We start from the raw sequence: 26,169 nt of genomic DNA on the forward strand, positions 1-26,169 counted from the left end.
TCAATTCAAAACAAAGATAGCTTTTTATTTGCCTAATTATACAGAATGATGAATGGATCACACAACATAAAAGAGCAAGGAGATGCCAGAGGTAAGCAGAAAATTATCAAGTAAATAAATGACTCCAGGAAATACTGCCGCTATTATTAGTACAAAGGCAATGAAGGAGTGTGGACATAAATCAAACACGTAAAAGGACGGAATCTTTGCACACGAAGGGCCATTAGAAATTCACTTGGTCCTTACTTCTACCTTCAAATCAATTCAGACTGTTGATTTTGCTCTTTAAATTCTTAAAGGAGATTCTGCAATGTTATGTATGTATGAAACTCTGTATGTATTTGTGTGTTGCCTCATTTTAAAAAGAGTCAGGCAGGCATAAGGCTTTACTGGTACAGTAATATGTTCTAGTGTTTCACAGCTATTAATAGGCAGGAAGTTGATTTAAATAGAGCAATATTTCAATCTGTGGCAAATTATTTGCCTATATGTTGAGGCAAGTGTGTCTGAAGCACAAATCCTGTGTATGGAGTCATCAGGCCTTCTCTTGATTTGAAGGGAAGTACAAGGATTCTTTTTTGGCACCTTCCCCCTATTTCCTGCAGATACGGAAAGTAGGATATAAAAAAGAAGGTAGAGAGGGTGGTGTTGAATGACATTTTATTTTTTAATTAAATGTGTTAAAAAAAAAATGCTGTTAAAAGCATTTAGAAAGCTTTTCCGTCTGGGCTGCTGACATGCCGTCCAGACTGAGGAAGACCCGGAAACTTCGGGGCCACATGAGCCACGGCCACTGCTGCGTGGGCAAGCACCGGAAGCACCCAGGAGGCTGGGGTAATGCTGGTGGCATGCATCACCACAGGATCAACTTTGACAAATATCACCCAGGTTACTTCGGAAAAGTTGGTATGAGGCATTACCACTTAAAGAGGAATCAGAGCTTCTGCCCAACTGTCAACCTTGATAAACTGTGGACCTTGGTCAGTGAGCAGACACGGGTAAATGCTGCCAAAAACAAGACTGGAGCTGCTCCTATCATTGGTGTGGTGCGATCGGGCTACTACAAAGTTTTGGGAAAGGGAAAACTCCCAAAACAGCCTGTCATTGTGAAGGCCAAATTCTTCAGTGGAAGAGCAGAGGAGAAGATTGAGGGTGTCGGGGCGCCTGCGTTCTAGTAGCTTGAAGCCACATTGGGGGGGGAGGTTCATTAAATGCTAACAAGTGCTTTAAAAAAAAAATTTAGAAATAATTTAACTCTGAAGTTCTGCCATGTCCACACCATATCAACACTATGATCAGAAAAGAGAAAAATTCAAATATCCAGATGCTCTGTGTATATTGTACTAAAACTGTGACTATTTGGTAACATCCAGATATTTAGTAGTATTCCAGACAAAATAAGAATTTTCCACTTCCGATCTACTTTCTCGCTTCACTTTTTGACATCACATAGGAGCAGTTAATGTTGTATTTTTAAACTGTTTTCTAAATAACATGTTTCCTTTGTTTTAGGTATTTATAATAAGCTGCTCTGACATACACAGCTCCTACAGACCATGGAACAGAATCTAAGACAAATTAGACGGTCACTTCAGAAGATAGACATATTTCTTAAAAGCTGTAATCTGAAAATGTTTTCAGCATTTTGGATTAGTCCCCTCACCTCTGAAATACATGATCCAAATTATTCATGAAATAATGTGAAACTAATACTATTTTATATATAGTAAATAATACCTTCAAGGTGTAAATAAATAATAAGTAACCTGGCTCCCACCATCTGCCATCTATTTACTTAATTGTTTCCCTCCAGGATACATACAGAGCAGTATCGGAATTGTTAATCCACACTCTCAAAGGACCCTTTTATCAGTGAGGTACCCTGCTCATGTGCAATTCCTATTGCCTTAATCTTACAGACTCTTCTGATTTCCAGACGGACTTAGAGCAACACCTTTCCCCACTAATTCCCTTCAGTGAGGTTGTTTCATACATTTGTAATGCAGTTAGAGTCTCTTGTCACCATCCTCATTTACGGAGGATTCTCTAATCTCCTAAATGAATTTTTTAAAAATTGGCAGGTCTTAACCTCCACTCTGTGTGCTGTACTGTTCAATGGGATTTGACAAACGCATACAGTTTTGTATCCACCATTACCATATCATGCAGGTCGATTTTACAGCCCCAAAGTCCCCATTTCACTTGTTTGTTCTTCCCTTTTCCTTCCTTGAACCGTTGATAGTCAACGATTTATTATGATCATGCCAGTGATCTATGGCTTTGCATTTTTCAGAATGTTATATAATTGGAATCCTACAGCGTGCAGCCTTTTCATATTACCTGGTTTAACCAAGATTCTTTCATGTCTTTTCATGGCTTGATAGCTTATATCCTTTTACTGCAGACTAATATTCCATTGTATGGATATATCACAATTTGCTTATCTATTCCTATTTTGAAGGACCTCTTGGTTGTTTCTGGTTTGGGGTAATTATGAATAAAGGCACTATTAAATATTTGCAGGCAGGTTTTTGTGTCAATCTAGATTTTCAGTTCAGCTGGGTAAATACCTAGTAGTGTGATTGCTGGATCATGTAGGAAGACTATGCTTAGCTTTGTGGGAAACTGCCAAACTGACTTCCAAAGTGGCTTTACCATTTTGCATTCCCACCAAGATTTCCTGCTTTCTGCATCCTCATCAACATTTGGCATTGTCAATATTTTTGGATTCTAATCATTCTAATAGGTATGTATTAGTATCTTATTATTGTTTTAATTATTTGCAATTTCCTAATAACATATGATGATGAACTGCTTTTCATATGCTCATTTGCCATCTGTATATTTCCTTGATGAGCTCTCTTTTCAGATCTTTTGCCATTTAACTTATTTTCTTAGGATTGAGTTTTAAGCATATTTGGGGTAACTGTCCTGGGATGGATATTTGTTTTGCAGTTATTTTCTCCCAGTCTGTTGCTTGTCTTTTCATTCTCTTCATAGTATCTCTCACAGAGCAGTTTTTAATTACAATAAAATCCAACTTATCAATATTTTCTTTCATAGATCATGCTTTTGGTGTTCTATCTAAAACCATCACCAAACACAAGTTCACTTAGATTTTGTTTCTCCTATGTTATCTTCTAGAAGTTTATAGTTTTGCATTTTACATTTAGATCTGTGATCTATTTTGAGTTAATTTTAGTAAAATACATGTTCTAGATTTTTTTTTTCATATGGGTGTCCAGTTATTCCGGCACCATTTGTTGGAAAGATTATCCTTTCTCCATTGATTTATCTTTGCTCCTTTGTCATGGATCAGTTGACTATATTTGTGTGGGTCTATTTATGGGCTCCCTATTCTATTCCATTGATCTATGTGTCTATTCTTTCACCAATATCACACTGTATTGATTACTTATAGCTTTACAGTAAGTCTTGAAGTTGGATAGTGTCAATCCTACATTGTTTTTCTTCAGTGTTGTGTTGTCTATTCTGGGTCTTTTACCTTTCCATATAAACTGCAGATTTAGTTTGTTGATATTCACAAAATAGCTTGCCATGATTTTGATTGGGATTGTATTGAACCCATAGATCAAGCTTGGAAGAGCTGACATCTTAACAATATTGAATCTTCCAATCCATAAATATGGATTATCTTTCCATTTATTTTAGGTCTTCTCAGTTTTTACATATGTATCTTGTACATATTTTGTCAGATTTATACCTGTTTATTTTTTTGAGTGCTATTGTAAACAATATTATGTTTTAATTTGAAATTCCAGTTGTTCATTGCTAGTATGTAAGAAAGCAATAGACCTTTGTATATTGACCTTGTATCCCGCAAATTTGCTGAAATCAGTTAGTTCCAGGGTTGTTTTTTTGTTGTTGTTGATTCCTTGGAGTTTTCCACATAGTCATGTCGTCTGCAAGCTGTATACTTTTTATCTGCCCCCCTTTTTCTGTCTTATTGCAGTAGCTAATACTTACAGTGCAATTCAAATAGGAGTGGTGAGAGGAGACTTTCAAAGTTGTATTCTTCCTTATCTTAAGGGGAAAGCATCCAGTTCCTCACCATTAAGTGTAATGTTAGCTGTAGATTTTTTATAGATATTCTTTATCAATTTGAGGAAGTTCTTCTCTATTTCTAGTTTGCTGATAGTTTTTATATGAATGGGTGTTGGACCCTGTCATATGCTTTTTTCTACATTATTAATATGATCATACAATTTTTCTTCTTTAGCTTCTTAATGTGATTGATTACATAAATTCATTTTTAGTTGTTGAACCAACCTTTCATATCTGGAATAAATCCCACTTGGTCATAATGCATAATTCTTTTCATACATTGTTTAATGTGATTTGCTAATATTTTGTGGAGGATTTTTACATTTATGTTCATGAGAGATATTGATATAATTTCTCCTTCTTGTAATGTCTTCGTCAGATTTTGGTATTAGGGTAATGCTGGCCTCAAAGAATGAGTTCTGACATGTGCCTTCTACTTCTACTTTCTGAAAGATTGTAAAGAATTGGTATCAATTCTTCCTTAAATGATTGGCAGAATTCACCATCGAAATCATCTGGGCTTGGTGCTTTCTTTTTTAGAAAGTTATTAATTATTGACTCAGTTTTTTTGCTTTTTGTTTTTTGTTTTTTAGAGAGACAGAGTGAGACAGAGTGTGAGCACGGTTTGGTGGGGGAGAGGGAGAGAGAGAATCTTAAGCAGATTCCATGCCCAGTGCAGAGCCTGATGAGGGGCTCGATCTCACAACCCTGAGATCATGACCTGAGCTGAAATCAAGAGTCAGATGCTTAACAGACTGAGCCATCTAGGTGCCTCGACTCAATTTTTAAAAATAGATACAGGCCAGAGGCAGGATGTGTGGGTGTATTAAACGGGTGATGGTGGTCAAAGGGTACAAATCTTCAAACTTCCAGTTATAAGATAAATGAGTCTTGGCGATGTAATGTACATCATGGTGACTATACTTAACAATAATGTATTGTATATTTGAAAGTTGTTAAGAGGGAAAATCTTGAAAGTTCTCATCACACACAAAAAATTATAACTATGTGTGGTGATGGATGTTAACTAAACTTATTGTGGTAATAATTTCACATCATATCAAATCATTAAGTTGCACACCTAAAATTAATGCAGTGTTATATATCAATTATATCTGGATAAAAAATAGATATAGGCCTATTCAATTATTCATTTCTCCTTGTGTGAGTTTTGGTATAGTTTGTATTTTTCAAAGACTTAGTCTGTTTCATTTAGTTGATCAGATTTGTGGGTATAGAGCTGTTCATAATATTGGGGAAAAGGAGATTGGATCCCAGGAAAGGGATGAGCCAGCTGTAAGGAGCATAACTAGAGGTGATTATGTTTCTCTATTGATTTCCTGTTTTTAATTTAACTGATTTCTGCCCTAATTTTTATTATGTTTTCCTCTGATTGCTATAAGTTTAAATTACTCCTTTCTTTAGTTTCCTAAAGTAGATGCTTAATTTACTGATTTTAGATCTTTCTTCTTTTCTAAGATATGCATTCAATGCTATAAATTTCCCTCTAAGCACTGCTTTTACTTCATCCCACAAATTCTGATATGTTGTATTTTTGTTTTCATTTAGTTAAAATTATTTTTTAATTTCTCTTGAGTCCTTCTCTTTGACTCATGCGTTGTTTACTCTCTAAATATTTCAGGATTTTTCCAGCTATCTTTCTGTTACTGATTTCTAATTTAATTTTTGTGGTCTGAGAGCATAATTTGTATGATTTAAATTCTTTAAAAAAATTTTTGGTGTGTTTTATGCCCTGAATGTGGTCCATCTTAGTGAATGTTCTATGTGAGCTTGAGAAGAATGTGTACTCTTCTGTTGTTGGATGAAGTATTCTAAAAATATCAATTAATGCAGATTGATGAATGGTGCTTTTCAGTCAACTCTATCCTTACTAATTTTCTGCCTTCTGGATCTATCAATTACTGAAGGAGGGTGTTGAAATTTCCAACTAAACAGTGGATTTGTCAATTTCTTCTTGCAGTTCAATCAATCTTTGCCTTGTGTATTTTAATGTTCTCTTGTTAGGTATATACACATTAAGAATTGTTATGTCCTTTTAAATAACTGACTCTTTTATCATTATGTAACACCCCTTTTTCTCCCTGATAGCTATATCTGTATTCTTGTAAGAGTTTCTTGTCAACAACATATAATTAGGTTTTGTTTTTTTGTTTCCTTTTGTTTTGTTTTTTATTCACAGTGACAATCTCTGTCTTTTAATTGGTGTATTTAGACCATTCACATTTGAAGTGATTATTGATATAGTTGGATTAATATCTATCATATTTGTAACTGTTTTCTGTTTGTTGCATAGTTTTTTGTTTCTTTCTTTTCCTCTCTGCCCCCCTCCTGTTTTTAGCCTCTCTGGCTTTGAGAATTTTATGATTCCATTTTCTCTCCTCTCTTAGTATATGTATTTTTTAAGAGAGAGAGAGAGAAAAAAAATGCAAGTGGGGGAGAGGGGCAGAGGGAGATGGAGAGAGAGAATCTTAAGCAGACTCCATGCCACGGAGCCAGACACGGGGATCAATCTCATGACCCTGAGATCATGACCTGAGCCAAAATCAAGAGTTGGATGCTTAACTGACTGAGCTACCCAGGAGCTCCAATTACATATTTTTTAAGAAGTGTTTTAGTGGTTACCTTAGAGTTTGCAATATACATTTACAACTAACCCAAGTCCATTCTCAAATTATACTATTCTGTTTAACTGGTAGTGCAAGTACCTTATAACACAGTAATTCCAATTCCTCCCTCATCGTTCTTATAACACTGCTGTCACTCATGTCATTTATCCATATACTACAATCACCCAATACAGTAGAACATCGATTTGAACTGCATGGGTCCACTTACATGTGGATTTTTTACAGTACTGTACCATAAATGTATTTGTTCCTCTTTATGATTTTCTTAATAACGTTTTCTTTAGTTTACTTCATTGTAAGAATACAGTATATAGCATATAACATACCAAATATGTGTCAACGGACTGTTTATGTTACTGGTAAGGCTTCTGATCAACAGTAGGCTATAAATAGTTTAGTTAAGCTCTTGGGAAGTCAAAAGCTATATGCAGATTTTCAGCTATGTGGGGGGTCAGCATTCCGAACCCTTCTGGTGTTCAAGGGTCAAACGTACATTGTTACTATTACTACTTTGAACAAACAGTTATCTATTTGGTCAATTAAGAATAAATAAAGATTTTATTTTATCTTTGTTTATTCCTTTTCTGACACTCTTCATTTCTTTATGTAGACTTGAGTTCCTGACCTATATAATTTTCCTTCTTTCTGAAGAACTTCTTTTAACATTTCTTGCCATCAAGTCTACTATTAATGAATTCCCTCATTCTTTTGTTTATCTAAGAGAGAAAGTATTTCACTTCCACTTTTGAAGGATAATTTCTCTGGATATAGAATTCTAGGTTGGTGGGGTTTTTCTTTCAATACTTTAAATATTTCACTCTATTCTCTTCTTGCATATACGGTTGGTGAAGAAAAGTCTGATGCAATTCTTATCCTCATTCCTCAGTAGGTAAGCTGTTTTTCCCTCTGGCTGTTTTAAAATTTTCTCTTTGTCTTTCTGCAGAAGGAATTTGATATGTCCAGGTATAGATTTATTAGTATTTGTTCTGCTTCTTAGGTCTATGGTTTGGTGTCTGTCATTAATTAAACAACAATTCTTGGCCATTATTACTTCAAATATTTCTTCAGCTCCATTATTTCTTTCTTCTCCTTTGGTATTCCAATGTGTGTATATTATGTTTTTTGGAACTGTTCCGCAGTTCTTGAATATTCTTGTTTTTTAAAATTCTTTTCTTTCCTCTTTGCATCTCAGTTTGGGGAGTTTCTACTAATATTATCTTCAAGCTCCCTGATTCTTTCATCAACCATGTCTACTCTATTAATAAGCCCACTGAAGGCATTCTTCATTTCAGTTACAGTTTTCTTTTTTAATTTTAGCATTTATTTTTTTTTAAAGAGTTTTTATTCATTTATTTGACAGAGAGAGAGAGAGAGAGAGCACAAGCAGGTGGAGTAGCAGGGAGATGGAGAGGGAGAAGCAGGGTCCCCGCTGAGCAAGAAGCCAGATGTGGGGCTCAATTCCAGGACCCTGGGATCATGACCTGAGCTGAAGGCAGTCGCTTAACCAACTGAGCCACCTGGGCACCCCAGCATTTATTTTTTCATAGAATTTCCACCTCTTTGCTTACATCACTCATCTCTTTTTGCATGTTATTTACTTTTTCCATTAGAGCTCTTAGCATATTAACCATAGTTATTTTAAATTCCTAGTGTGATGATTCCCAAATCTGCAATATCTGGGTCTGGTTCTGATGCTTGCTTTGTCTCTTCAGATTGTGTCTTATTTTCCTTTTAGCATGACTTTTATATTTTGGTTGAAAGGCAGACATAATGTGTGGAGTAATAAGAACTGACATAAATCTTTTGTATTAATTTAGCTAGGAGTTGTGCTGTGATTAATGTCTGCTGTAGATATCAGAGGCTTCAATTTCCACTAGTATACTTGTTTGTGTCTCCCTCTTTGTCTTTGGGTTTCCATAAAAACTCCTTCTTGTATAGCATCTGAATCTTGCAGCTCTTTCAGCTATAATGCTCTGTTATACTGGACACCTGTTGATGTGGTGGTAAGGCATGGGGACAGTGCAAGTGTTCTATTATTCTGTGATTAAGTCTTGATCTTTTCATGGGCCTTTCTCTCTGCACCATGACCTTCACAAGTGCTTTAAATATTTTGTTTTCCCTTTAGGTGAGACAGGAAGGCTAGAGGGAGCTGAAGTTGGGTAATTTCTCTTCCCCCACAGTGGAGAAGGCTCTGATTTACATTGCTGTGTAGGTCTTTGTTATGGAGAACACTCTGGGTCTAGTTCAGAATAATTACTTTTCCCTCCCCCTGTCAGATGCACAAGGGTTTTTCTTGGCTTTATACCATGGGAATCTGGTGGGGTTCCTAGAGCTAAAACTTAAAAAAAAAAAAAAAAAAAAAAAAAGGGGAAGCCCCTAACACTGTGGCTCCCAAGAGTTTCTCACTCATACACTATTCTAAACTCCACTTGCAGCAATTCTTCGAAGTTACCCCTAAGGGTTTCTACCATTGTGTGGCTCTTACAACTTCTGCTCCCAGTCGCCAGATCTCAGATATGATTCCCTCCATTCTCCTGTCTTTCCAGATTTATGGTGGTGGTTTTTCCACTGACCTCAATTCTCTGATCGATCCAAGAAAACTTACTGACATTCAGTTTGTCTAGTTTTTTCTTGTTATAAGATGGGGATGATGATTTTCAAGCTTTCTACATGTTAGAGCTATAACCAAAAGTCCTTCCTATTTTAAAAAATTTCATCATTTGTAAGATCAGGAACCTGAGGCTCACTGTGGTTAAATGAGTGGCTGAAGTCTTCTAATTCCTAAGCTGGTGTTCTGCCATTCACCATCCTGCCTCTGGTTGCTATTAATATATCTCACAAAATCAGCCTGGGGAACACTCTACAGGTAAACCATATGGCAGAGCAGAAGGTGTGGCAAGGCAGGAGAGACAGGTGCACTGCTTTGAAAAAAACAATACATTGAAATCTCCTAACACCTTAATAGCTGAGTATTCACTTTAGCTTTACAAAAGGGTTCAGAAAAGGATTCTTTCATTAGTAAACTGCTTTTACAATGTATGACTAAATTTGTAAAACTGTTATATATATCAATAGCCCTTGAATGTATTCAGAGTCAACTAACGGTACTGAACACTCACTATATATCAGTCACTATGCTAGAAGTTCTCACAGGGAAATGTTTTTGAATTGCAGTAACATTGGAAACAGGTTCCTTTCTTCAGTATTTCCATTTTGCAGATTAGGAAACCATGGCTCAGAGATATTTAAGGAGCTTATCCTTGATATGAAAAAAAAATAACTAGGGAGGTTGGATTCTAGTCTCTACTCTGCAACTAATTAGTTATATAACCTTGACCAAGTTATTTAATCTCTCTGAACTATATTTCACAAAGGGAATAAAAAATAATTATCTCCCAAGGTAACTTAATGTATAAAAAGCACACTACCACAACTATAATAGTAACAGTAATTTGTATATAAATCTTTATATATAGTAACTTATATATAAATATTAATATATTACTAATATACTGATGGAGATTACAAAATTGAATAATAGAAATAAATTCTCTTATATGGCCCCTTGTAAAAAAGAGCCATGAATCTTATAAATGTGTTCAAAGCTCTCTGTAGCTCTGCGAGGTGTCACATAATCTTAGATGCCAAGAGAAACAATTTAAAAGTTAGGTTCTCCCTGGATGATAAGGCTGTTCAGGTCAGCATTTGTGGAAACATGACCATATCAAATTCCATCCCAAAGATGTTAAATTGAGTAGGATGTCAGACGCAGGTTTTTTTGATACGGTTCACGCAGAGTACAATAAGAATGCTGGAAACCAGGGCTGGAATCAGCTACTGTGGCTCTGGAAACCATTTCCAGATTCAGTGGTTGCAGCTACCACCAAGAGTTCCTGAAATGGCCGTGTTCTGATGCCTGGGTGAACCCTTAAGAAGAATTGCAAAGTATGGGGCAAATTTGAGGCAGCAGTATGAGAAATACCAGCCTCATGTGCTGGCTCTCACCTTGAGCCAAATATTATCAACAGAGACATGCCCGGGAAAGGGGCTACTCCACGCATTCCTTTGGGATAGAGATGGACTGATGGGCAAAGAAGTGGAAAATATTCTAGAGGCCAATCATGTCTATGAGCTAATCTAGGAGAATCCCAACAGGGCCACCGTGACCCCAAATCTGTCCTTGACCACTGTGGGGTATCTTCACCTAGGCTCCTGGTTCTGCTAAAGTGCCAGGCAGGATCACTCTAAGGGAGGCTCCTATCACAGGCATCTGGTCACCTCCAAGGGGATCCTTAGGACCACAGAGCCCCTGTTGGTAACCATAAAATAGAGGAGCTGTGTGACAGAAGAACACAGAAACAGCAACCTTGGAGAGCGGAAGTGGGGTGACTAAGGGAGTCTAGTTATTGGTGAGGGATGGGGTGCCAGCCAAAGTAACAAGCCCAGAGAGTTATTTCAGGCAGCACAGCTTGTGACGGTGAGCAACAGGAAACAATTTGGGAAGACCACTCCAGATCACCAACAGTTGTTAAGCTCAGGGATGTCTACCTGGTGACAGTGTAGCCTGAGTCATCAAGGGTTCGAAACTCCAAAGGCAACAAGTCCTTCAAGTGGCCTCTGACTCACGGGCAGATCTATCTGTGGCTAGGCAGAGCCAGTGTGTGAGCTCCACGTCGACTGGTGCCGTGATATACATCTTCAGGGAGTTGACAAAGGGGCGATTTCTCCAAATACAAGACAGGGACAGATTCTAGTGGGACATAGTGTAGGTCAGTTGGCTCACGAGGCATTTACTTTCCAGGTCAGGGGGCTTTCTGTGTAACATCTACACCTGTGTTGCCATGGAAACTGTCTAATCCAGAGATCATTATCAGTTATAAAGGACTGATGGAACAGGGCTACGAGTGGTTTCCTTAGGAATCCAGTTTTCTTCTTACTTAAGGACTCCAGAAATTCTGTATATTAGGTTATTTCCATTTTGCAGATAAGAAAACCATGGTTAAGATATATTTAAGGAGCTTTTCTTTGATATGAGTGAATAACTAATGAAGTTTTATTCTAGTCTTTTTCTTTTAAAAACAGTTTGTTCAAGTACAATATAGAGGATGTTTATTTTAATTGACAAGACAATGGTGGCACGACAGAAAATAAATGTGTTTGCTTAAACAACAAAAAGACAAGATTTCCCTTTCTAAATAAAATTTACAAATTGTCTAAACTTAAACATTATACAGAATTCAAAAGAATTCCTTTAGATCCTGTGCTACACCGGGAATAGTTTTTATGATGGGTAAAAATAAAATACAATAAAATACTGGTCTAAGCCAGCACTTCGTATGTCACAGACAAGTCTTCTTATACAATGACCAGTCCAAGAGCCAGCACCATGTGGAGCGTTAATTGAGGACCTTCTTTCTTTGCAACATACTCTAGTCTAAATGATTGGTTCTCAAATGTGGTCTCGGACCAGGAGCATCAGCACCACCTGGGAACTTGTTAAGACATGCAAATTCTTGGGCTGCTATTGAATCAGAGACTCTGGGGGTGGGACCTGGGAATCTGATTAACAATGTGATTCATGTCTCAGGTGATTCTGATGCCCCTTAAGATGTGAGAACCACGGCTGAAACATTACGATGGCAAGATCTCAGGTCCAAGATGGCCCCCGGCTATGATCCTGAGGCCCCAAGATGGCAAAGTTCCAGTGGACATGCTCAAGTGGGATTGGTCTGTGCAAATGGGATCATGCTCTGTGTTGCTGAGGTCAGTGCAACGTTTGCATTAACACATTTCCATAGATATGCTAGCTATCGATGCCAAGAGAATTTATTGCTAATTAAACAAAGTTAGCCTCAATCTTTTGTTGCTACTATTCCTAATCCTCCTTCTCCTAGGCCATTGGCAGAAGTTGTTCATGCTAAAGGAAAACTGATTTACTTAAACCAGGGTTTCTTCATCTTGTCACTATTGACGTTTTACCGTGAGGAGCTGTCCTGTGCATGTTTAGCGGCATCTGTGGCCTCTACCCACTAGATGCCAGAAGCAATTCCCATCCCCCTCTCCCCTCCCACTAAGGCATGACAATCAAAAATGTTTCCAGATGTTGCCAAATATCTCCTGGGGGCAAGACTGCACCCAGTTGAGAACCACTGACTTAGACCAAAACACTTCCTTCAAAGCGGTAAGAAACGAGGGATGTGGCAGGAATAGGAGCAGGCTTCCAGAGCCCCTGGGGCAACTCACGTTGTAGGACTGGCCATGCCTCCGTTTCCACTGTACCAGCACAATCTGGGCGATGACCAGGGTGCAGAGGAAGATCAAGATCATCTCCACGTGCATGGACTCATGGCCCTGGTGCATCTTGTACATCCTCTCCTGCTGCAAGCTGGAACCAGCAAATGAGGTCATCTGAAAAAGCCTTCAACCCTTGCACAGCACATTTAGGGGAAAAAAAAATGTCTGGGCTCATGGAAAGCAATTAGAGATTTTGAATGTAGGGGGTTTTAAGTTTGATTACAGTTTTCCTAAGTTTTTCTTGGTTTTTCCTTTTCTCCCAGGCTTGAGGAGGGGGCTGCAGAGAGGAGGAGCCTGAGTTCATCAGAGAAACCAATTCCTCTCAGCCCTTAGCTAGCCTGTGTGGTTTTAGCCTCAGCCTTGTCCTTTCAAGTGAAGTGATGGGGCCAAAAAAGTCACCAATGGGCTCTGGAAAGACTTGGGTGCCAGTCCCCAATCTGCCACGTCGTCGCCATACAGACTCTCGAAAGTCACTCATCCTCTCTGCACGTCAGTATCCTCCTTTGCAAACTTAAAATCATGATCCCTCTGTACTTCACAGGATTGTTCTAAAACTGCAAAGCCCATTTTATTTTATTTGTTCTTAAATGAGGAATAATAATGATTATTAGGTTAAATCATATGCAATTGCCGTTTTTGAAAGTCAAAACAGTAAAATAGTGGTAATTTCAAGTAACTTTTAATATTCTGAAGTAAAAGGATATCCTGCACATGGTGTCAATGGAGAGAATATTATCCAAAGGGATCCAGAACACTCCTGAGTGAGCCGTATACATGTTTTTTTCATTATAAGGAGAAAGGAGAAGCCCACGTATTATTTTAGGCCGGCACAAACGTTCAGATGATGACTGAATGTCTCAGTTTTTAGCTGGACTCTTGGGTTTGCGTAATGGTAGAGAAAACACTATAACAGTATGTAATCTGGTTTAACTTCCTATAGCCAAAGTGACTTCAAAGAAAGCCTAGAGCAGTGGTTCTTGATGTTGGCTATAAATTGGAAATCACTGGGGAGCTTTTAAAAGTCCCAGTGTCCAAGCTGTGCCCAGGTCAATTAAATGACCCTTTCTGCGTGTTACCGGCTGACCCGTACCCACCCCCATTCATATATTGAAGTCCTACCCCCCCGCTCCCTGGTTCCTCAGAAGGTGACTGTATTTGGAGATAGGAACTTTAGAGAGGTAAATAAGGTTCAATGCCATCCCTGAATTGGGCCCCAATCCAATCTGACTGGTGTCCATCTAAGAAGAGGCTATTTGGATATAAACTCACACAGAGGGAAGACCATGTGAAGGTGCCGTGAGAAGGCAGGCATCTGCAAGCCAAGAAGTGTCAGGAGAAACCAGACCTGCTGACACCTTGACTGACTTCTTGCCCCCAGAACCATGAGAAAGTAAATTTTTGTTGTTTAAGCCACCAGGGCTGTGGTACTTGTCATGGCAGTTCAAGTTCCACATGTGATTTTAAGGTGCAGCCAAGATTGAGAACCACAGGGTTAGAGGAAGAGAGAGCAGTCCAGGGTCAAGATTAGGGGAAATGGGAAAATTATGAATGTCGCCAATCAAATACTTTATTAATAGTGGTTAGCATTTCACCCCCAATGGGGCATCATCAGTCAAGAAATCTCTTGAAGTTTCCACTTATGACTGGTTATAGTGTGCATTTGATGTACCCATCAGAAAACACTGCAGGGTAATATTCTGTGCCATAAGATTGTGACCTTTTAAAGGCACTCATTGGGTACGCAGGTTGGGTTCTCCCCCTTTACCGGTAATTTCTACAGCTACACTAAAGAGTGAAGTGCCAAGTGCCTCTGAAAAGGGCACTGAGGGTGCCCCCTGCTGGAGAATGTGTAGAAATGAGCCTGCAGAGCCTAGTAAATACTGAGTTCACCTTTGAGATGGAATCTTAGAACCTTCACGCTGGGAGGTACATTAGATGTACTGAAACCCCTACATTTATCAGATGAAGAGGCTGAAGTCCATATCAGGTAAGCAACCTGAATAAAATTACATTGTTAATAGTCTCTGCGTTGGAAGCTAAGCTTAAGAGACAAGAATGATTTTCAGAAGTTCGTTAAAAAATACACTCGTTCCTTTGAAGAAATGGGAAGTGAAGAAAAATAAAAGGGTACAAGCACTTATAGTCTTTACAGCCCCAAATCCAAAATAACTATTTAATATTCTATTTAATGAATAGACTTTCAACTTAGGCCATGTAGACAGAAAAGTGAATTTATCACTGGTCTAAAATAGGGCTTGCATAGATATAAAACAAAATATGCTTTATGACATTCATCTATTTTGTGTATATATACATATAATGAAAACATATCTCAAATGGTTAGCCTATGTGGAAGTACTTTGGAAAGTATAAAGTAGTGTGTAAATATAATAAGTATTTCCTATTTTGATTAGGAATACATTCATAATTGATTACCATAATGCAAAAAAGGAGGAACTTTTCATTTTTGTTTCATTTCTTTTGGTGCCCACAGAGCCCTAATGGCCCCCCTAGTAACTACCAGAGCACAGGGGAAACAGCATATAAAGAAAACCAGATGTATCTTGTGCCTAAAATAAAAACTAACTTGACACTGCCCTATTTTGAAGGGACATACAAATCTAGCTTTGTGGGACTGCGTGAAGCACACTGTAGGAAACAGGTGAAATCCCCGTGGTTTTGGTTCATGCTATCAGTGCGCATGCATGCTGTGCTAGCCCGCCTTCTGTAGCCTGAGACATTTACAAATAAATCATAGCTTCATTTAATTTCTCAAACTGTTAAGGTGGAAATGTAATATTTAGTATAACAGCTGTAAAAAAAAAAAAAGACTCATCACTTACTTCCACTCATCATCCGCAGAAAGCTTTGTGTGAGAGATCTGAAAAAAAAACAGAAAAAACAAAAAGAGCCCTTCTCAAAATTTGTTTTTTCAGCTTGTATTTTATAGCATTACAGGGGAAACCCAAACCATGAAAAATAGTGATGTTTCCTAGTACTAGAGTAACTTAGGATGAAAGCCCTAGTTGAATATTTGCTTCCGGAACTAACACACACACACACACACACACACACACACACACACACAGAAAACAAGAGTATTCAGGTTAGTATTAATAAATATTTGATTCTGCTCCTAAGTCAGAGAACCAGATGAGGCGCCAGTCCCATAGTTTATTTGGCAATTCAGTGAAGACTGTAGAGAGTGGCCTCCCAGTAGGCGGTGTCACCCTGGCTTTTGGGATAGGATATGGGAATCCTAAAAAACATCTCTTGCTGGTGTATTAAATGATGCCGGTGAGTAAATATCTCCAAGTTCAAGGTTTTAGAGACAGAGATGACCAGAGGCTTTACTTGTTTGGAGCATTTTTTTGTGTCCTCCTGCTAATTTAATCTACAGCCTTGCCCTTGCAGACTGAGCTGGAGAGCACAGACCCCACCCCAGGAAGTGCTTTTGGATGACCTACAGATTGTAACACGTGCTGCCTTCCCTTGAGCACAGCTAATCCACTACATTTGGTCATTTGAGACCTTTAAGGCAGTCCTTGAAAAGACATAATCTTATAATTTTCATGGAGAGCACAGAGAGCTTAATCCCTCGTCCTGTATGTTTAGAGCAAAAATCCCCAATGATGGCAAAGAAGGGAAGGCAAATAAAGCATCTGTTACACAAATATGATCCTAACTAGGTGTTCTTTCTGTATTCTTCAAATGGCACCAGCAAGTTTGACCGATGGGAAAAAACAGTGCCATCCATAGTTCAGTCTAGGTTTCTCTCAGGGTAAACAGATTCCATAATAAAACCTGTGCTTCTGCCAGAGGCTTGAGCGGTTCCCTTAGAAGAGAGGACAAGGCTTCAGATGACACCGCTAGGGAGAGGCTTAGGCAAAATTTGCACAGTACCAGGACTTGCCAGAGAATGCCAGGAAGGGGAAGTGGGTGAAGCAGCCGGTGATGCCAGCAGCTTCTCTATGGCTCCCCTGCTTCTGGATGATTCCATCAGGTGGTCCGCGACATTCAAACAGCTGGGCTCCAGTGCTGCCTTCTAGGAGCAAAGCCTTAGGGGCCACCCTTAGGGAGTAGTAGTACCGGAGTCCCCACCTGTCTGATAGGTCCCTCCCTCTCTGCGGACTGCTGTTTCAGGGTAAAAAAACATTGCATGGGTTTAGAGCCCTGAACCATGCATCCATTTAGCACCACCAGGCACTGAACATTGAGCTAACTGGTTCCTTGGGTGACCTTGGGCACAGCACTATCCTGTGATTGTCTCAGTTCCCGTATTAGAAACTGGAGATTGATAGAATAGCTGCTCTTGTTAACTTTGCTGGGAATGTTGTGAGTATAAATAAGATGCTACATAAGAGTTTTGTTGGTGCTTAATCCAAGGGCCAATTAACTCAATTAAGAGTTATAATCTAGGGCGCCTGGGTGGCTCAGTTGGTTAAGCAGATGCCTTCGGCTCAGGTCGTGGACCCAGGGTCCTGGGATCGAGCCCCACATGGGAGTCCCTGCTCCGCGGGGAGCCTGCTTCTCCCTCTGCCTGCCATTCCCCCTGCTTGTGCTCTCTCGCTCTCTCTTCCTCTCTGACAAATAAAATCTTAAAAAAAAAAAAGAGTTATGGGCGCCTGGGTGGCTCAGTCGTTAAGCGTCTGCCTTCAGCTCAGGTCATGATCCCAGGGTCCTGGGATCGAGTCCCACATCGGGCTCCCTGCTCAGCGGGAAGCCTGCTTCTCCCTCTCCCACTCCCCCTGCTTGTGTTCCTGCTCTCACTGTCTCTCTCTCTGTCAAATAAATAAATAAAATCTTTAAAAAAAAAAAAAAAGAGTTATAACCTATAGGACTCCCTGGCTGCTTCTCTTTTTGCTATTCAGGATCATGGGGTTCACAGTGCTTCTTATTAAAGTCAACTTAAAAAAGGGAACTGAGGGGGCGCCTGGGTGGCTCAGTCGTTAAGCGTCTGCCTTCAGCTCAGGTCATGATCCCAGAGTCCTAGGATCGAGCCCCGCATCGGGCTCCCTGCTCAGCAGGAAGCCTGCTTTTCCCTCTGCCTCTCTTTCCTTTGGTGCTCTCTCTCTCTCTCATGCTCTCTCTCAAATAAATAAATAAATAAAATCTTAAAAAAAAAAGGGAACTGAGTTTTTAGTTGAGAAGAAAAATTACCTTTGCCTTTTACTAGTCATATAGCCCTGGGCCTAAATGTGTAACTATCCACCAGATTCTAAGTCATTTTTAGTGAAGTATGATAAATTATTCTACTGAAGACCAGAAAAGCTTAGGGAGTGGAAATTAGAGTTGAAAAGTTTTCTGCTAAACACAAGTTAAGAACTTCGTTAGATCAAGTGTACTGAAAAATACTCTCATTTCCTAGGGAAAAAGTGAATATAATGATGATGATGATGATGATGATATTTTCACAGATATCTCTTTTCTAGTAATGGTTCCCTATAGTACAATATTTTTTTCCTAGGGTGGAGTCTACTTTTTGACAATTTTTTCTAGTATGTTATTATGCAAGCCCATTTAATATTTTATGAGGATTTATTTTGGAATTAAAATGACACTAAAATTCATCTGGAAAAATAAGCATATAAGGATAGCCAGGAAAACTCAGAAGAGTAAGTACTGGACAAGTGGCCTACCAGATGCTGAAATACACAATAAAGCCACAGAAATTCATTGAGAGTATTACTGGTCCAGGAATAGGAAGACAGATGAGTGGACAGAACACAGACAGGGTCCAGGAACAGATCCAAGTACATATGATAAATGAGTCACTTCAAGTCAGTGAGAAAAAAAAAATGGATTGTTCAACAAATATTGCTGAGACAACTGGTTGGGCATTTGGAAAAAAATATAGAGCTGTATCCATACCCCATCTCAAAATAAATTCCAGATGGATCAAATATTTAAATGTAAAAAAGAAAGTCTTAAAAGCACTAGAAGACAATATGGGTAAATGTTTTAATAATCATGTAGTGGACAAAGTATTTTTAAGTACGAGGTAGAGATCAGAAATTATTAAGTAAAAAAAAAACAACAGACTTTTTTTTTTTTCCTAGGCAGAATAAAAGTTGGAACTTTATTTTGAGGGTGAGGGTGGTTAGCCAGGAGGAGCTCAGAGTCCGAGGCTTGCCCAGAGGGATGGTGGAAAACTTGTGGGACTTTGGGGAATTTGGTTGGACCAAAAACCAGGTTGGGGTCACATGGAGAGCCTCATGGGGTCCATTGAGAGGGCTAGTTGAATCTTTAGACCCCAGGGTCCCCCAGCCCCACCTTCTCTTAGGGACAGTGAGGTGGCTGGCTGGGCCAGGGGCAGGCAGGCAGAGAAGGTAGGGGAAAAGGTACAGTGGCTGTCCATTCACTCCAGCCCTGGATGAGGCACAATCACTTGATTACTGTGGGCAGAGAACCCAGGGTGCCTGTGGGCTGGGGGTGGGGAGGTGGGATACATGGGGTTGGCTGGGAAGTGGCCCCTGCACTCTCCTGCTTCTGGAACCCCCCCCCCCCCCCCCCACTGCAGGGCTGAAGGGGAGAAGGGACATCCATGGGATTGGGAAGGATAAAGCTCTCTGAGCCCTGGAATCTTCTGTGCGGATAAGAACGCTGCTGCCCTGTGCGGACCCCCGCCTGCCGCCTGCTGGGGAGGGTCCACCACTGGTTCCTGAGAACAGCTGAAGGTTGTTGCCTCTGGAGAGTGGGAACTCAGGAATGGGAAAGGGTGCAGTGGTCATGGGGTCCCATTGTTTTTTTTTTGTTTTAAGTCTTGTAGAACTATTTGACTCCTTAAAATGTGGACGTACATAATTTTAATAAAAATTAACATTAAAAGAAAAAAAAAGTCCATAACAGTAAGATATGATTTTCACTTAAAAGTATGACAAGGGGAAAAATGTTTAGTAGCCAGAGCTGATGAGGAAAAATGGTCTTCTCATGCCCTTCAGATGTGTTGTGTACATTAAGACAAGTTTCTCTGGACAGAAATTTGGCGAGGCATGTCAAAATTTTAAGTGTTCGTTTATCCTATGTAGAATAGTCTAGGAATATTCTCTCACAAAATGAAGAGAAAAATACACAGGGAAAGATGACACGGGTATTTGCATAGTTTTATTTATAATATTGAGAAATTGGCAACAATCTGTGTGTCAACCCATGCGGGATCAGTTAATGAGTTATGATATATCTATAACAAAGGAAATCTGTTGGCTCTTTAAAATGATTGTGCAGATCTATATTTATTGACATAGAAGTATCTCCATGACATATTGTTAAGAGAAAAAGCATGCTTCAAAAACAGTTTTATATAATGTAAACCTATTAATGTAAATATAGAGTCACATAGAATCAAGAACCATCCGGAAGAAAGATGTCCAGAATGGTCACCAAAGTGCTAACAGGAATGATCCATGAATGCTGATGTCTATTGGAATATTTACTCCTTTTTTTATACCTGTCTATACTGACTATTCTGCATGAACATATGTCACTTAAATGAAGAAGTCATTTTTTTTTTTTTTTAGGAATAACATGTTTTACTTTTTATAAAATGTTTTATTAACATATAACGTATTATTTGTTTCAGGGGTACAGGTCTGTGATTCATCACACAATTCACAGCGCTCACCATAGCACATACCCTCCCCAGTGTCTATCACCCAGCCACCCCATCCCTCCCAGCCCCCTCCACTCCAACAACCCTCAGTTGAAGAAGTCATTTTGATTCTGCTTCTCCTTTTTCCTTGTCTCTGAGTCGCCAAGTCCTTTTTCCCTGCAGCACATTCCTATTTATCTCTCTTCCCCTTTTAGCTCACTTTTGAGCTTCAGATTCTTCTACCCAAGTGCCTTCTACAGATCTCCACTTGGATGTCCCTCAGACACACAAACTCAACCTGCCCCCACCTGAACATATTAATTTCCCCCCAACCTGCTTCCATTTCAGTTCCCCCTTCTCACTCAGCAGCTCCACATCCCATCTATCCAATCATTCAAAACAGAAATATGGGGCACCACTCTTGACCCTAGCCTTCCACCTCCAACCCAGTACCCTCCTGCTGACCTTACGAAAATACCCGGCAACCCACTTCCTTCCACCTCAACGGCCTCTATGCCAACCATTCTCTTCATTCATTGAACAAATACCTATTGAGTACCTCCTGGGCGCCAGGCCCTGGGCTAAGAGCCGGCATATGATAAAGGTAAGACACACAAGACTCCTGTTCTCATGAATGGAGCCTTGTGTTCTAGAGAAAGTACGGACAATACACAAGTAAGGAAAACGATGACCGAAGGTGGTAAATTCTATGAAGAAACGAAACCGAGTGTGTGGTAAAGAAGGGCCAGCACAGGGAGGGGCTGTTACCCTTTAGACGGCTTGGCAAGGGAAGGCCTCCCTCAGCCTGAGGAGAGATCCAAGCCGGCGTGTAGAGTGTTCCCTTCTTCCCGGAGGGACTCTTGCCTTCACTCCTTTTCTCCCTTCAGACAGTGAGGGTGATCCAAGTACAAGCAAACTGATCACACCGGATCCCCCGCTCGAAACCCAAGTGGCTACGCTTGTCACTAACATGGCTCCCGTGGCCTTTTTCAGCTTCATTTCTCTCTACACACCCTCTGCTCCAGCCAAGCAGAACCTTCCTTCCCTGAATGCTCTTCCTCCACCCCCAGGCACCATTTGGGGATGCCCTGGATTCCACTTCCTCCAGGAAGCCTCTGGGGTTAGGCCTTTCCAGTAGATCTGTTGTCCACTGAACACTGTTACCACACAGCATAGTCACTGGTGATTTATTACTGGTCTCACCCCACCCTGAGTACCCCCTGTCTGGCACACCACACACTCAGTCAATACACAGTTGACCTCTGAATGATGCAAGGACTAGGGGTGCCAGGCCCCCATACAGTCAGAAATTGGGGTATAACTTGATTCCCCAAGGCTTAACTACTAATAGCCTGCTGTGGACTAGAAGCCTGCCCAATAACATAAACAGCTGATCAACACATCTGTGTAAGTTATATGTATTATTACTGTGTTCTTACAATAAAGTCAGCTACAGGAAAGAAAATGTTATTAAGAAAACCATAAGGCAAATGCATTTACAGTACTGCACTGTCAATAATCCATGTATACATGGACCTGTGCGGTTCGAACCCGTGTTGTTCAAGGGTCAACTGTATCTGAAAACTGCCTCCCCCCCAGCACCAGCCCTCACCATTTCTCACCTCAGCTGCTGCCTCCAAATGGGTTTCCCCACTTTCAACTTTTTCCTCACAAAAATCCACCTGTTAGAAAAATCTTGCTATGGGGCGCCTGGGTGGCTCAGTTGGTTAAGCAACTGCCTTCGGCTCAGGTCATGATCCTGGAGTCCCGGGATCAAGTCCCACATCAGGCTCCCTGCTCGGCGGGGAGTCTGCTTCTCCCTCTGACCCTCCCCGCCTCATGCTCTCTCTATCTCATTCTCTCTCTCAATAAATAAAATCTTAAAAAAAAAGAAAAAGAAGAAGAAAAATCTTGCTAAAATGCCTGACAAAACCAGAACAGTCAACTCAAACTACTGGTGTCCCTGGGACGTATGTGAGGGAGGTAAGGATGTGTCAGGCTTGGAGGGCTGTGTTTAGTGATACGGAATCCATGTCACCAGGTGAGGACAAAGCTTCCATGGCTGGAGGCGGAGGGAGGGGTTATGTCAGGCCTACTCCAAGGCAGAGAACAATGTTGGGGCAGAGGTAGGTCCTCTGGGGGAAATCAGAGGCTGCAAAGCAGGCCTCAGACAAGCAGAAGAGCAAACTGCTGAATCCCCGCTATCTGCTCTCTTGCACCCCAACTTTGAGGAGTCTCAGGAGCAGATAGGGTGTAGCTGGCTCTCAAGACCACAGGGGATATAGCTGGGGAGGAGGGTGGGGAATAGGGAGATGGTGTTTGTCATAAAGAGGTAACGCAGGGAGCTGGGCAGAGTAGAGTCCCAGATCATGAGGTTGTATGTTTATTATTCACTCACTTATTTGTCCAATAGACATTTCCTGAGGCCCTGCCATTTGCCAGACTCTGTGCTGGGTTCTGGAAATACAGTAGCCAGCAAAGCAGATCAAGTGCTTCCTTTGCTGGAGCTTCCAAGGTGATGGAGGTTCTCAGAAAAACAAATATACAACTAGACATGTTTCAGGGGGTAATAAGGATGATGAATGAAACTAAGTAAGGTTTAGAGTCAGAGGGTGCTGTAATATACAGGGTGGTCAGTAAATTCTTTTTTTTTTTTTAAATTTATTTATTTGACAGAGAGATAGAGAGCACAAGTAGTCAGAGCGGCAGGCAGAGGGAAAGGGAGAAGCAGGCTCTCCGCTGAGCAGGGAGCCCGATGCGGGGCTTGATCCCAGGACCGTGGGATCATGACCTGAGCCGAAGGCAGCCGCTTAACTGACTGAGTCACCCAGGTGCCCCGGGTGGTCAGTAAATACTTACGGGGTTGGGGTGGTCAGTAACCATATCTATTTTTCCTGTCTTATCCTCAGCTCTTATAAAGTCTGTTTTAAACTAGCACTTCTCAAACTTTGATGTGCAGTCACCCAGGGGTTTGGTTAAAATGCAGATTTTAGGCCAGTAGGTTTGGGGTGGGGGACTGAGACTCTGCATTTCTAATTGGCTCCCAGGTGACACCTTGGCTGTTGGTCCCTGGACCACATGGCTCTGCTATGGGGGATTGAGGGAAAAGCTGTGAGTTCCTCCTGGGGAAGAGTTAACAGGGGACCATGTCTCCTGAGGGCAGTGGGCAAGGCAGTGATGACAGCCTTAAGGGACAGCAAACATCAGCTGCCGAAGTAACTCTGCCAGTCTTCTGCCCTTCCCAGCTTGCAGACTTCTTCACCCATAACCCACTGTGAATGATCTGATCTGGGTCTGAAACCAGCAAGTAAGTCATGGAGTTCCCTTATAGCTTCCCCATTTTAGAGAATAGATCCCCAATGCATAGTGTGTTACAAGATTTGTCATAACTCAGCTCTGCCTTCCTATAAGCCTTCATGAACCCTGGATTTCTGCTAGGATCATAGTGAATATCCACGACCACTCCCCAACAATTTTTTTCACCTCAAGTAATTTGGTATTCCTGTTTCCTCCATGGAGAATTCTCATTTCCCCTCATGGCCACGTTGAATCTCATCCATCCTCTGAGGTCCAGCTCACAATAGCCATGCCACACCCCCACCTCCAATCAGCTTTGCCCACCCTCCCTGTCAGAAGCAATTCCTTGCTCCTAGAAATCCTACAAAACTTCACTCGAACCTCTTTGGGGACAGTAATCTCTTCCCATCCTCTATGAGTTATTTTATCCTTGTTATACTTTCTTCCCAGGATGTGAACTCCCAGAGTATACCTCTAACCGCCTCTTTACCCATGAGTAGCACAGTTCCTAGTATGTGATCATGGCCTACGAATCATCTATAAATGAAAAATATTAATGACTTGGATTTGAAATCACCAAAGGGCAATGGGGGGAGAGTCTGGGGGAGGAAAGTGCTAGCCCAGAGGTTCTCAAAGCTTGAGCATCAGCACCTCCTGGTAACTAGTCAGACTTGCAAATAGGTAGTCAGGCACTATCCCTGATGTCAGGAATTAGAAACCCTGGCTGGGGGCAGAGCCCAACTGTCTATCTGCTTTTTAACTAGCCTTCAGTGATTGTGATGCACGCTGCAGTTTGAGAACCGTAAAGTCAAGCGTGAGGTACACCCAGCACCCTTCAGCTGTCCTCTTCTAATGCCCACGGCCTTCACCTGGGCCCTGGGGCTTCTGCCAGGGAGCGAGGAGGAGAGAGGGGCAGCCAGTACGGACGACAGGGAATAGTTAAGGATGAGTCGGATAAGGGTCCTTCAGGAGGAGACGGGGGGAGGGGAGGAGAAAGAGGAGAAGGAGCAGAAGAGGGAGAGGGAAAGAGGGAAATGGAGAGGGGTTCATCTCCCCTGGGGTAGGGTAGGGTGAGGCGAAGCAACGAGCACCTTCCAGAAAGGTCATCGCCCCTCCATCCCGCGCCGGGGCGGGGGATTCGGAGACCCGTCCGTGCGGCCACCCAGCCCCCACGTGAGCCTCGGGACTCTAGCCCCGTGTTCCCCGGCCTGCGCCTCGCGTCCCGCGCCCGGTACCTGCTCTTGCTGGGGAGGCGCCTCCAGCACCGGCGCCGCCTTGCGCACCGCGGCCCCCGCGGCCATGCCTCCGCCGCGGCGCCCGCTCTCAGCCGCGCGGTCCCTGGCGCCGCGCGGGCGGGGGAGGGTCTCCGGGAGCACGCGGTGCGGGGGGGGGGGGGGGGGCGCCCTGCCCCGCGAGCGCCGGGGGCGAGCTGTGCCTGCGGCGGCCCCTCCCCGGGTCCTGCGGTAGCGCGCGCAGACCGCCTCCGGGAGCACCGCCCCTCCGCCCCGCGCCCGCGCGCCCGCGCCCCCGCCGCCCGCAGAGGCGGGGGCTCCGGATCCTCCTCCCTGTCACTGCCCAGGAGAGCCTTTGGGGATCTTTCCCTCTGCAGTCACGCACTTGTCGGCCACCGTGCGCGTCCTGCGCCTGGCTCCTGCCGGCGGTTTTGTCCCAGGCGGCAGGGCCGGAGAGCCGCTCAGAAGTAAGGTGGGAAGACATGTGGGGAGTACCGAGAGTGAGAAATGGAGAGGAGAGAGGGAGCGAGGGGTCGTTTTCTCTTGGCTCTTTCCTTCAGAAGCCTTTATCCGAAGACGGAAGTTCAGGTGGCTGTCCAAAACTGGGACACTGAACTTTGGTTTCATCTCCAGTTGCGTTCCTGTTCCTGGGCCCAGCGCCCCTCCTTCCCTGTTGTCTGCAGTTTTAATAATCTGGACAGGTCCCTGATGAAGTCACACTTGGCCCCTTCAAAGATGACAAAGGGGAGAAACCCTGTGGGGAGAGAAGGCAGACCCTCTAGGCCTCTGTGCTGCTCTGTGCCTGCACTTCCCCTGGGAAATCACCCACAACTTGCTTTTGTCCCTCCACCTTCAGGGGGCATTCTCCTTCCCCTCAGCTGTAGACCCAGTATGGATTTATGGCAGGGAACAGGCTGGAGCATTTGGGGAAGCCTCTAGAAATGCACTGGTAGGGAAATAGACAAAAATGGAACATGTAAGTAGATAGGCTGACTTACAAAATATGGCTCACTCCCTTCCAGTTTGTGGTGGCTCATAGTTTTCA

General features: G+C 42.0%; 2 protein-coding genes across 5 annotated transcripts in view; one reads left to right on the forward strand and one right to left on the reverse strand.

Moving 5' to 3' along the window:
• The window catches only part of RNF175 (ring finger protein 175), a 48,200-nt gene extending 22,982 nt beyond the window's left edge, over window positions 1-25,218 (reverse strand). For all 4 annotated transcript variants that reach the window (XM_032413036.1, XM_032413037.1, XM_032413035.1 and 1 more), the window contains exons 1-3: window positions 25,128-25,218; window positions 15,851-15,888; window positions 12,957-13,098 (exon numbers count right to left, since the gene is read on the reverse strand). In XM_032413036.1, the coding sequence (XP_032268927.1) occupies window positions 12,957-13,098; window positions 15,851-15,888; window positions 25,128-25,193 (246 nt within the window). In that variant the 5' untranslated portion in view covers window positions 25,194-25,218. The remainder of the gene's footprint in view (window positions 1-12,956; window positions 13,099-15,850; window positions 15,889-25,127) is intronic.
• Window positions 738-1,175, forward strand: LOC116637549 (60S ribosomal protein L27a-like). The gene has a single exon (XM_032413040.1). The coding sequence runs from the start codon at window positions 738-740 to the stop codon at window positions 1,173-1,175; it is 438 nt and encodes a 145-aa protein (XP_032268931.1).
• Window positions 25,219-26,169: the final 951 nt, after the last annotated feature.

Source organism: Phoca vitulina, unplaced genomic scaffold, assembly GCF_004348235.1.
Source record: "Phoca vitulina isolate PV1807 unplaced genomic scaffold, GSC_HSeal_1.0 scaffold14, whole genome shotgun sequence".
NCBI classification, from domain to species: Eukaryota; Metazoa; Chordata; class Mammalia; order Carnivora; family Phocidae; genus Phoca; species Phoca vitulina.

Bases quoted from the DNA above. Each gene is read 5' to 3' on its own strand.
- LOC116637549 (XM_032413040.1), top strand. From the start codon at position 738: ATGCCGTCCAGACTGAGGAAGACCCGGAAACTTCGGGGCCACATGAGC.